Source organism: Alligator sinensis, unplaced genomic scaffold (assembly GCF_000455745.1).
Source record: "Alligator sinensis unplaced genomic scaffold, ASM45574v1 scaffold528_1, whole genome shotgun sequence".
Lineage (NCBI taxonomy): Eukaryota > Metazoa > Chordata > Crocodylia > Alligatoridae > Alligator > Alligator sinensis.
In genome coordinates, this window is record NW_005841846.1 from 5,425,968 (window position 1) to 5,438,555 (window position 12,588).

A 12,588-nucleotide genomic window follows, 5' to 3' on the forward strand; every position below is an offset into this window, starting at 1 on the left:
CAGGAAGCTTTATCTGGTAGCATGAGGCAAGTTTCTTGTTCTGTCACTGCAGCTTCTTCCAGCTCCTTCAAGCACTCTGCCAGCCACATCTGTAGGCTGCCAGCTTCGGCAAAAGTCTGCCCTGTTTCCATCTGGGCTACACCCTGCCTTGCCAGGTGTAGGAGTACCTCGTTCCTCATATCCCTAGGGCAGAAAAGAACCCCCTCTTCTGCCTTACTACAGATGCTGGAAACATTTTGTTCCTTAAACTCCAGAGTTCTTCCCCGTTGGCGAGGGACAGACATTCAAAAAGCCAGAGTCTGAATTGATTCAACCTTTGCAGGTTAGTCTAACCTGCCTAGATTGAACCAATTTGGAAGTGAACATACATTCGTGAAGTAGAGGCACATGCCTGAAGTGGCTCAGGCCAGAAGCCGGGGGGTGGGGGTGCTAAAGTGGGCCTTCAGCTATAGGGAAGCTGTGGTGGGGAGGGGCCATAACCAGGCCCCCGTCAGTAGCCTGGCACAAACTAGCCAGAGGGGGTTTACCCACCGGCAAGGACCTGAGCTGGGGTCTGCCTAGCATTCCCCCTTCACTACTGCTACAGCAGGGCACCATGGCCTGAGGCAAAGGGGACAGACAGGGAGGTTAATCCCCCCTCTGCCCCCAGGGGACTGAAGCGGGGTCTGCCCGCCACAATCACAGCTTCTGCCAACTCCATGCACAGGACAAGTGGTGGGATAAGCCCACTCCTGCCCAATCCACCAGACGGAGAAAGGAATAAACCCACTCCCTGCCCCCCACCTAAGAGGCCCTGCCAGCCAGTGTCTGGCCATGCCCCCACCCAGCTGCTGCAGCGGTGGTGGGGAGGGGAGGGGAGGGAAGGGCCCTTGATAGGGCAGCAGCCCCTGTCAGAGTCAGGAAGCGCAAGCCCCTTCCTGGCAGGGGTGCTGTGCTGCAGGGCAGGCAGAGCTATGGCGGACTGAATGTGGCAGCTCCCCTTCCCCAGCATCGCTGCCACAGCCCACAACAGTTTTCCTCACTCTGCAACATGCTCCCCCAGGAAGAGGCATGGGAACACTCAGGGAAACCATGACAGGGGCTGCTGCCCCCGTCATGGTGCTCCCCACTACAGCTGCTAGGCAGGGGTGGGGCCAGATTCCAGCTGGCAGGGCCACTTAGGTGGGGAGTAGGGTTATTCCCCACCCTGCCCCCTGGGCACTGCCACTCGCTCTGTGCCCAGGGCAAACAGCAGAATAAGGAGAGAATTACCCCCCTTCCTGCCCCCCCACCTCAGGCACCACACTGGCCCACTATTGCAGCAGCAAGGGGGGAGTGCCCAGCAGACCCAGCTCGGGTCCTTGCCAGTGGGACAGGGACGGGGGGAATTAAACCCCTCTCTGGCCAGACCCCCACCCCTGCCTATCCCTGCTTGGCTGGGGAGCAGAGGGGCAGGGCTAGTCCTACTTGGCTGGAGTATATGGAGATGCTGAGGGGGTCTGGTTTAAGTTAAACCAGGAAGGGGTCTGGGACAGACATTACATAAACTGGTTTGACCCAAATCAGTTGAGTCTAATAAGCCTGGTTGAATATAGTATCTCAAACTGGTTTCAGCTATTTTGACCTAGTTTGTGTACGCTGAACATCTTTTCTATTACAGGTTTAAACCAGATTCTGATCACTTAAATCGGTTTGTGTGATGTCTGTCCCTAGCCCTTGGCTCCTTCTCCTGGGAGCTAGTCTTCTTACAGGTCCCAGTCATTCTAAGGGACTGTCTTTAATAGTCACTGGGCTACTATATATATGCCCACTCCCCTGAAAGTCACCTTGAAGCTTGTAACAATATCCCTGGATTTAACCATCTAAAATAAGCCAGACTGTTTGACATAACATTCAGTACACTGCCCAGGTCTCTGCCACCAGTAACAGGGGCATCCAGAGCACCTGAATTGACTCCCCTATCCTGCAAAAAACCTGGCATTCACTCAAAGGTATAAAGAAGAACCTCAGGATAAGGTTCACCAGTCAAAAAAGCAAGACTTGCCTAAAGTATGCTCTTCAGATGCATGGAGACTCCCTAGAGGCTGCTTGTCCAGGCACTGCAGAACCAGTGCAGTTGCTGGTATTGAGCCCCCTACCACTGCTCTAGATCAGCAAGTTGTACCTCCTCTTGTGCAGCAGAAATGCCTTAAAGAGCTGCTGCTGCTTTGCCAGTAAACAGACAACATCCTCTCTGATGTATTATCTTTCAATAACTTGCTTAAGAATGTAAAAATGTGTGCAAATGCATTCCAATTTTTTTTCACATAATTACCACTATTATGTAACTCACTACTTGCAGTTACCCAGTCCATTTAAACAATTAAGAAAACCACCCAGATTAAGTTTGCAACAGAATCAATAACTTGCACTTCTCTGATTTTAAAAAGTAACTGTAAGTCTTTCTATATTTTCCAAACTGTGAAGTGGATTTGATGATAACAACAACAAATTAATGATTTTAGGCTTATTTTTGCTATGTTTATAAGGCATTTTGAGAGCCTCAGGTGAAAAATAATATGGAAGAATACATCCCACAAAAACCCTGTTCCTTGCCCCACTAAAGTCTGGAAGGGGCAATTTTAAAGCCAGCTATAATCATTAGAATAAGATAACTTCATTTACTAACACGTATAGATTATGTAAGCTTTCTGAATAATAAGTATGCAAAACCAACATAAGTTACCTGTATCCATTAAAATATCATATATTGCAACATTCAAAAGGATTTTAGAACTTAAACCATGCAGAGTTTCAGACTGTATTATATTTTGAATGTTGATGAACTATGATAATAATGAGATTTTTTTTTGCTTTTTTATAGGGCAGAAACTAAATTGTGGTCTCCACAAGTTTCAGAAGATGGCAAACAACATCCCTTCAAAATAAACTTGGAAGCTGAACCACAGGTATGAACTGTTATAAGTCACCAACCTACTTTAGAATAGCTATACTGTTTCATCCATGGTCATTTTAATTCTCTATAGAGCCCTTCCTTTACTAACTGCCTAATTAACTGTTATGATATAAAACATAAAATATTAACTGTATTGGGATGTAATTTTAAATGAATAGCCTTTTAAAATTTTTACATTCATGGCTAAAATTAAACTTAAATCTTTTGTGCCCAAGACGTCCCAAATACTCCCAAAACTTCACAGTACATCTATTAGAGGTAGAAAATATGCCCTCTAATATGAATAGCATTAAAATTACTGTCTCCCTTTTTCATATTTCATCCATCATATTAGGAATTTCTTCAAAAGGGTTATTCTATTGTGACAGCACAGCAGACTTTTTGGTGTGATAAACAATTGAATAATTTAATATTCAGTTAATGTTAATCTTGGTTCTCTTCAATTCAGTAATAACTGCAACACTATATAAAGCCACAGAAATTCTGAATTTCTGGAAATTTTAAATATTCAGCTAGGCAATAGTTCATTTTCTCTGTGGCTGAGAGAAGCCCTGGATGGATCCCTGTCCATGAGCAAGACAAAATTAAATCAGTTTGCATTATTTCCCAATAAAAACCTTGTATCTAAAGCCTGTATGTTTATGGGGAAAGTTTCCACATAGCTTGTCAACAATTAGCCACTTAGGCCATATATAAACATCCCATTTGTGCTGGGAGAAAAGCCTTCTTCTGGCACAAAAAGAAGAACACGTAGATGTCCAAGAACTTTCTTGCAGAAGAAAAATGGCTCTTCTGCAAGTTAGATTGGTTACCTATGAAGAAGATCTTCTTCCTCCCAATCTAATTTGAATGTCTGTACACTTCTCTCAGGAGAGAGAGAGAGACATCCAGTGTCCTAGAGTCCTCTGCTCTCCCTCTATCCTTCTCCAAAGGAGAGGGAGAGATGAAGACCACTGACTCCCTGATAGCCCACCCAGGGGAGAACTGTCAAGGAGCCCTGTGAGGACCCTATCCCACCAGTCAGCTGATTAGCAAAAGGGGGGATATTCTTCTGAAACAGGAACCTTCCCAGAGCTCCAGGAGGGTACCTCTGAAGAGAAGAGTCCCCACCTAGTACATTCCTCCAGGAACCAGAGGAGTGCAGTGGGCGGCAGGTGCAGGACTGGAGCCCTCCTAGATCCCAGGAAAGTTCCAGCTCCAGGAGAATTCCTCTCCCCCACACCTGTCCCATCAATCAGCTGACGGCAGGATGGGCAGAGGGACCATTCTCCTGTGGCAGGAACCTTCTCAGAGCCAGGGGGTGGTTTCTGCTGCAAGAGAAGAGTCCTTACCCATTGCCTTCTTGCCATTCCACCGAGATAACAATTCTCCTGTAGCTGCAAGGCTTCTAGAGCTTATGACCATGCCTAGGTACCCTTGCAGCTGCAGAAAAATTGTCCTCTCCCTCACATGACTCCATATCTTCCAAGAGCTACATTAAGGGCAGGTAGCAGCTATGCCGTAGCTGCATGGCCACCTGGAGTTGGGTGGCCCTGCAGCCATGGAAGATTGCCAGGAGACTGAAAAGCACCCAGGCCTGGGAAGTTATTCCTGGCCCTGGTTCATGGTCGGCAGACTTCAAATGCTGGATGTGCTGCCCAACTGGGTGGTACTCACAGCACTTTAAAAGGGACAGCTTCCCCAGGACACAGGTTCTGGAAGCTGTCCCTGCTCTGCTTCCCCTTGCCCTGGCCTATAAATCACTTTATGTACAACCCAGATGGCACAAAAGCTGGGGGGGCTGCCTATTGACAGCCTTTTAAAAAGTTTTAATTCACAAAAGTTAGAAGTTGCTGACAACAGTGAGAAAGACAGGTGCAATAACTGAATTAAATAAAAGTCCTCGAGCCAAAATGAATGGAAAAATCCAAAGCACTATCATTTCTTTTCCACAAACTTTCCTACATCAATAAGCTTATAATTCACTAGCTGTTCTGCAAACAGGGGAAATCATAACGTTCTATTAAAAGCATTTCCTCCCCATGAGTCATAATTGGATTTATTCCAGATCACAGATATGGTAAACACAGGACCCCTTTCAAAATCCAACCATAGCTTTTTTTATTCTAGCCCAGAAGGAAAACTGATAAAAGTTCAGTGTTGCTGCAATTAATATTGGAAACATTAGGGAAAAAACAAGAATGTTACAGAAAAAAAATAATGTAAATAATAATATGAATGAAGATTTCTACCTAGCAAAAATCTAGCTATGACAGTAAAAAAAACTTAAAGAATCACATGGTTTCTGCTTATGACAATTATAAATAAAGGTAGAAGTAGTTTCTTACACCAGCATGCTAACAAAGAGTTTAATTTAAAAGTCAGCAGATGCACTGCCACCTCATGGAAGGCCATCTGTATTTGAAAACAATAATAATAATCATCATCATCATCTGTCTAATTCCTGGTATGGAACTTGAACTTGGAACTTGGAACTTTTATCATAATAAAGCAGTAGCAGCAGTGAGTATCACAAATCCCTTCCCTCTCCCTCCCCTCCTGAGACACAAAAGACATAATCAAGAAGAAATTCAGCAATGGAACCTAGGGCAGCAACACTGCTAAATTTGTTCCAATACAAAATATTGTCTTAGAGCCATCTCAATAGGTTCTGACATGACATGAACAAGCTAGCTACTTTCATTTGATTGAAGTAGCATATGGTATAATGAATAAATATTGGGAAATAATAGCCTATATGCAAGATTAGGAACACAACCACATGTGATCTTATATCAAAAAAGGATGTCAACTAATTTAAACAAAATGAGATAATAGATCTATGTAAATGGCAAATGCATGTTATATTAATTTATAAACACCTCCTTTGGTTTACAGCTTTTTGTTGTACTACCAATGTAAAACAGCCTGGGAAAACTTTTTTTTTTTCCTTATTCACCTCAATAACATTAATATTTGTTTCCCTCATCGTGAGTTCTTTAAAATATATACTTTTACTTTGGCTTTAATCTTTGGATTTCCTGTCATTTGAAATATGATGTTCGGTGTGACTTGCTCTTTGGATAGAAGAGAATATTATACCTCCCCTACAGATTTCATTAGAATATATACAACTAAGGTTAGTAATCTAAATAATGCCAGAAAATACATTTAATAATTAGTATTATAAAATATGGGATCACCGTATATTACTAATTACAATTAAATTTTAAAGCATGATAATTTTGCTAAAATGTAATTCCCAATCCCTTCTCCCTCACAACCCTGGCTTTAATATGAATTTCCATCATTTCCCAACATTGTGTTATGAGCATGGGGTTCTTCACAGAGGTTTAAAAACTGCTTGGGACACATTCACTCTGTTTCTGACAGAGATAGCCTTGAAAGTGACTTAGCCCTATGCTAAAAGAGGTCATCTGTTAGCAAATCAATGAAAATAAATCAAATAGTATAATTTTTCCTTATTCCTGTTTGGAATATGAACTGCCTTTGGCTCATGTTCAACTTCTGGAATAATGAAGCACCCTTCACACTTTTATTTGATTCTAATAAACACAAGAGCTGGACTATTTTGCTGCTGTATGTTTTGTCATTGATATTTTCTGTAGTTAGTGATTTTCAAAGACAATTCAGTCTAACTAATTATAGCATGGCAAATACACATGACAATTGTTATACTGTGAACATGCCATTATGATGTCACATCCTGTTCAATGTTCATTTATCAACAAAAATTAAAAACTGGATGAAATGACAGTTTTCAAGGTTATTTTTTGTTTGCTCATAGTAAACTAAATTTATATGACAGAGAGTGTGTCTACACATTCAGTAATGTGCCATAATTACGGCACATTAAGTTTAGTACCTGTGATGATAGGTATTAGCTTACTGAGCTGTAAGTGGCATTACTGTGGATTAGCACAGATGAAGGTTTTTTTTATGTGACATTAATGAGAAGTAGACTAAATCTACTGTGCATTAGCACAGGTTTTTCCTGCCACGCTAATGCATAGTAAAATTAGTCTTCTGCTCATTAAGTATCTCATGTAGACGGGCCCAGACCCAATCAAGTTTAAATATTTTGAAACTGTGTTGAATAAACATAATTCTGCATAACAATAAAAATAAACTCTACTTATTAATATACCTTGTTCTAGTGCATCACTTAATCAGTGTGCAGAAACACAAAATTGAAAGTGAACTTTTGCATTGATTTACCCTTGTGCTGCTCTTAAAGTCTCTTCCAGTTTATTACTGCTTAACTTTTTCTTTTGGTAGAACTGTTTTCTACTACACGTATATGCATCTTCTGGTGGGCATCCTATGTATCCATGATTTTCCTTCTTTTAAAAGATAATGTCTAAATTTGCTATTTTATGAATACATTTACAGGGCCAATTCATGTAAATACTTTCATGCTGCTTTTGAATTATTCAGAAAAGCTTCTGAATAGAGTTGTAATTTTTTTTCTGTATTTTGGTTTAATCAAATGCATATGTTTATTTAATTTTTTTCGAATATCAGTCTTTAATTCAGTTAGAGATGTTGTTATTTTGTTTGTTAGGTTCTGGCACTGCTCTTCCTAAAAAATATGTTAGCATTATCTAAAGATGGGAACCACATACACAACTGCTCTTACTTTTGAACTTTACTTAGCATACTGCTGAGAGTGGTTTGTTTGGTTGCGAGAAAATATAACCTTTTCTTAAGGATATCCACATTTGCAGAGTCAACTTTAAAATGGAAAATTAGATTTGCCTATACAAATGCATATGCAAAAATCCATAGCAGCAAATATCACATGCTGTGGTTTCCAAATAAATTCTATATATGCAAAACTAGGAATAAAATCAGGATCTCTGGCTCCTAAACTGTAGGCCTCTACAACTTAAAAAGAAGAATAAGCTGATTTAGCAATATTAGAATTTAGATTCCTGCTAAGCCACATACCTGAGGGTGATATATTATCATAGAAATCATGCAGAAGTAAGACTGGAAGGGACCTCAAGGGATCATCTAGTTCAACCAGGATCGAACCTGCAAGGATTTCACAGGTGGAAACGGTTTTACTTGTTTTGAGGATTTTATCTTTGTTAACTTCTTAGAGGTCTTACTGCTTCTCCTAAGAAGCAAAAGACAAAATATCTTTGCTCTGAGAGAGTTTTCTGCTCTGTGGAGTAAGTCATTTGTATTCAAAATAAGGTAGTAATGGCCTAAGTTTTTCTGTTTTGTCATGCCCCCAACAGGAAATCCATCTGGTCCTAATTCCCTGTCATCTCCAGGGGAGCAGGCAGGGGGAATCTAACCTATATAGCTCACCAGGAATTAGCTAGAGAAAATGCAGCAGAAAACCTCATTGCTTTCCTACAGAACCTATCCATCTTTCTGGGTAGTCAAAGGACCTAGAGTCTAAGAGGCTCTCCCAAGACAATGCAATTCCACAGGCCTGCAGCAGTACTCCACAGATTTTCCATAAGTCTTTAGGTTTAGAAACAGGTCCTACAGATTTTATCCTTCCCTCAGGCCCTAAATGAGATGTCAGGAAGGGTACCTGTGGGGTGCAGGAGAGAATGATCTGGTACAATAAAAATCATCATTATTTCAGAAATAAAACTAACAAAAAGTATTCCAAAAAAACCCCAATTCCTAGCTAGCACATCTAATTTTTTTACTATGATGCTAAAATATTTCAATTCTGCCACATAATTCACACCGATTCTTGACTTACGTATTAGTTTTGAAATACAAAATCACTTCAGAAGGACATTCTCTATTTAACATCAATTTAGCTAAATTGATTTTAGTCAGTTTTAGCTAAGACTTCTGTATCATTTCCTCTCTAGGCTTTTTGAGTTTACAGTCCTATTTTGCCATTTTTTAAATTGTGTTTCTCTCTCCTACTGCTGTGTTAATAAGACACACAAAAGAAGACAGGGACCAACTAACAATTAAGTGAAGCAATTAAGCTGAATATACCCAAAATATTTTTACCTTTATACCATCTCAGAAGTTACTGACGTTTTGCACATATATTGCATACACACCACTAATTTGGTTTGGCATGTGGCAGACCAATAGTATCTGAATTCACATGGCTTTCACAGGTCATGGGATTTTCATGGAAAAGCATACAATTCCTGCCTAACCTATGTGTTTACTGAGTCAAGCAGTCCCAAAGGAGAAAGGTGCAGAGCTTAATAAAAGCAGTGTTGTCAGTTTTGCTTGTTATTTGCTTCAGTGTGCATTGTAGCTTTGTGTATTTTGTCTGCCTATTATGTACAGGAATTCAAGCCTATTGGTACAGCTCATAACAGAAGGGCCCAGCCTTTTGTTGCAGCAGCAAATATTGATGACAAAAGACAGGTAGTGAGTTCCTCCTATAATTCTCCAATTGGGCTGTATTCATCTGTCAATATACAAGATGCACTTCAAGGACAACTGAGAGGTTTAATTCCTACCTCAACTCAAAAGTAAGTATTGGTAATTCCTCATATTATCTGTTCTCTGGTGGCTATATCTCAATCTGCTTTGTTTTCAAATCAAAAGTCCAGCTCTTGCTGTTTTATTTTTCTTCCTGACACTCAAAAGTTCTATCATTCTTCAGAAATGTTGATAAATGAAGCAATTTCTTACTTTCTGACATTCAGGACTGAGTATTCAACTACATAGTAGCAATACTAAAGATAGGTTAAAAGTTTCCAGTCTCTGGGTTTGACTGCAATATTACACATTATCTTTCCCTCTGACACTGCCCTCTACTCATCTGTGTTTCTCACTATAACAGAAAGCGTGTTTTTAATATACTACTTTATAACATAAAAGCAATTGATTCATAACAATTTGTAAACTTACTGTTAACTAATTTATCCAGCAAATAAATATTTATCACCTGAAGGAAATTTATTTCGATCCTTTTTTCTTTACAGGATATGGGATACTTTGAGCACAAGCATAATATTCGTCCCAAACCTTTCGTAGTCTCAGGCCTAAGCAGGTTATAAGATCTAACTGTATGTTGTGGTGGATGCAGATGCATGAGTATTTTTTAATGAACACTTACAGATCCTATTAGTACATGAGCAATGTTAATGCATTGTTGTTTATTGTTCTGAACTCATTATTGCTCACGTTTATTCATGAGCAACGTTAATGCATTTGGAATTACTTCATGCTATATAATTTATGTTCAAGCTTGAAACAATAAAATGCATGTTTTGCAAAGCTCAGGCTTGTCATTCAAAATTCCACTACCAAAAAAAGTGAGTCTGCATTCTAATCTAATTTACACTGGTGTGAATCTCGAACAACTCAACTGTAGTCACTACGACTGCAGTGGCTGTGGCTTATGTTTACAATTGAGCTCAAACTCTCAGTTTTTACTAGTTTATGAAGCCAGGAATTTGTGCATGTGTATAACTTGTAAACTTGCTACTTAAGAGCTGAATCCAGCCCAGTTTGTGTGGGGAGCAACCCCCCCCATTCTCATCTTTCAGGGGAAGGGCAAGGGGGGTTGCCCTTCCCCTGAAATTGATGAACTTCTAATCCACCTATGTGGCAAAGACCCTCATACTCACGCTGCAGCAGGCTGATGGCTCCAGAAAGCCACAATAAAAGAAAACTGAGTATTAATGAGTTGCAAAGCAGAGAGCTTGTGCAAATTAGCATCCTTTTTTTTTCTCTCCCTGTCTCTCTCAGAATTAGATGTGGAATACTTGAATTAGAATTATTTTATCACTATATTATACAGAATTACTTCTAGAGTACCTTTTATTAGACACCTTACAGACACACAAGTGACAAGATCTATACTAGGGACAAAAATTACACATAAACTAGTATAAGTGATCAGAAACCGGTTCAAATCTGTAACACAGCAGAAGTTCATTGCACATAAACTGCTTTCAAAATAGCTGGAACTGGTTTAAAATAAACCTGGATGGATGTAGTATCAGACTTAACTGATTTAGGTTAAATCAATTTATTAAACTTCTATTCTAGATCCCCTCTAGATTCAAGTTAACTCACAATCCCCCAGAATCACAAAATGCACTTCCCCCACAACTCCCTTTCCCCCTTTGCATGGAGGTCAGGTTAGCCTTGGCACAAGCTGTCTGCTGCAGCCAAGCAGAGAGATCTGCTCTAGCACCCCACTTCTGGCCTGAGCTGCTGCAAGCATGTGGCTGCATTTCTGGAATCAGAAGAGAAGGTCTGCTCACTTGCTTGTTAGCAGGGCTCCCGCTTTCTCTGATTTAAAAAAAAAATCCCCAATTTTTGGATTTAAATATAATCCAAAATCCATTTTTTTCCATGATGAAAATGAAACACCACTATTTAAGCATGGAAAATGTGGATTTTGGGTTACTTTTTTATTTCATTTAGTCCTAATGGTTTTCAATCTTTCCAGCTGTTACCATTTTTAGTGAAATCTGATGAGAAATATTTATATCACTGACCACATTTCCAAGGAAAATATTAGAATTTGCTTCCAGGGGCTGATTGGTACAGAGTTTCTGATCGTACTGAAATTCCTTCATAGAAAATGGTGATTGTGGACTCTGTGTAAACTAAAATAATCCAATAACAATCATGCTATAAAAACTGTTGTTTATATAACTAGAGGCAAAAGCCAACCTAATGATTGCCAAGTCTGTGATGTATCATGCAGAACTGGTACTGACTATATGCTTGTGGTAGCACTCGCATACTATTTAGTTTTGGATACTTAAGACTACTTTATATTTATTGTGTCTTTTGAGACATCATATGTAAATCATGCGATGTTTTGTGGGGATGTTTGTCATTTTCAGTGAATATTTTAGAAAAATGGCCATTTTATAGCATAGCAGATGTCAAATAAGCTACAAAAATTAATTTGATAACATGATTTGGTTAATGTTTGTAAAGTACTTTAGCAATGTAAAGTTCTGTATACTTCAAGTTTCAACTATTTATTATGAACCTCACTTAAATGATGCTAGGGTTGCAAAGCACTGATAGTAGCATTTGTTTGCCAGTTAGTTATTTACTCTCTGGGCTGCATACATATTCTTTTTTTAAATGGAGTAAAACCACCATCTCACTTGTAAACATCTCTTTGGGGCATAAGGGCACATACAAGCATTACATTTAGATCACCCTAACCAAAATTAGCATGATATAAATGGCCAAGCATGCAAGCATTTGTAGGGCTTAGAGTGCCCTGAAAATAGTGCACCTGATTAAAGTTAATGAAAGGTTAACCCAACCTAGAGAACCCCTCCCCCACAGACCCACCAGACCTGCTGGTCTTGCCAAGTCCTTCCTCCCCCAACCTACTCCAGCTGCCTACAACTCTCTCTCTCAGGCAAGTGAGGAATGTCTGCATATGCAGAACCCAGCTCAGGTTTAGGTGGCTTAAACTAAGCTGCCTAAACTAGAGCTAAATCCCACAAATGTTTGTTCATACCCTAATAGATTCAACTTTAGGTACAACTTTCAACTTCCCACTGACAAAAATAACTGGCAGAAGTATGGAAACTTTATACTAATTTAGCATTTCTTTTCCTTGCAATGGCTATGCTACATTTGGCCTCTTCTCAACGCATTCCACCTTTGATGATAAGACTGTTATAAGTTCCAAATCTTGTCCTGCTGCAGGATCAAAGTCCTCTAAA

The 12,588-nt window shown here is 39.8% G+C and overlaps 1 protein-coding gene across 6 annotated transcripts in view; it reads left to right on the top strand.

The window, feature by feature from the left end:
- The window catches only part of PDLIM3 (PDZ and LIM domain 3), a 33,961-nt gene that overhangs the window by 10,622 nt on the left and 10,751 nt on the right, over positions 1–12,588 (top strand). For 4 of the 6 annotated variants that reach the window (XM_025207973.1, XM_025207992.1, XM_006015886.3 and 1 more), the window contains exons 3-4: positions 2,843–2,927; positions 9,862–9,929. In XM_025207973.1, the coding sequence (XP_025063758.1) occupies positions 2,843–2,927; positions 9,862–9,929 (153 nt within the window). Of the gene's footprint in view, positions 1–2,842; positions 2,928–9,217; positions 9,406–9,861; positions 9,930–12,588 lie in introns of all 6 variants that reach the window. The other 2 variants (XM_025207983.1, XM_006015887.3) reach the window with 1 other exon arrangement.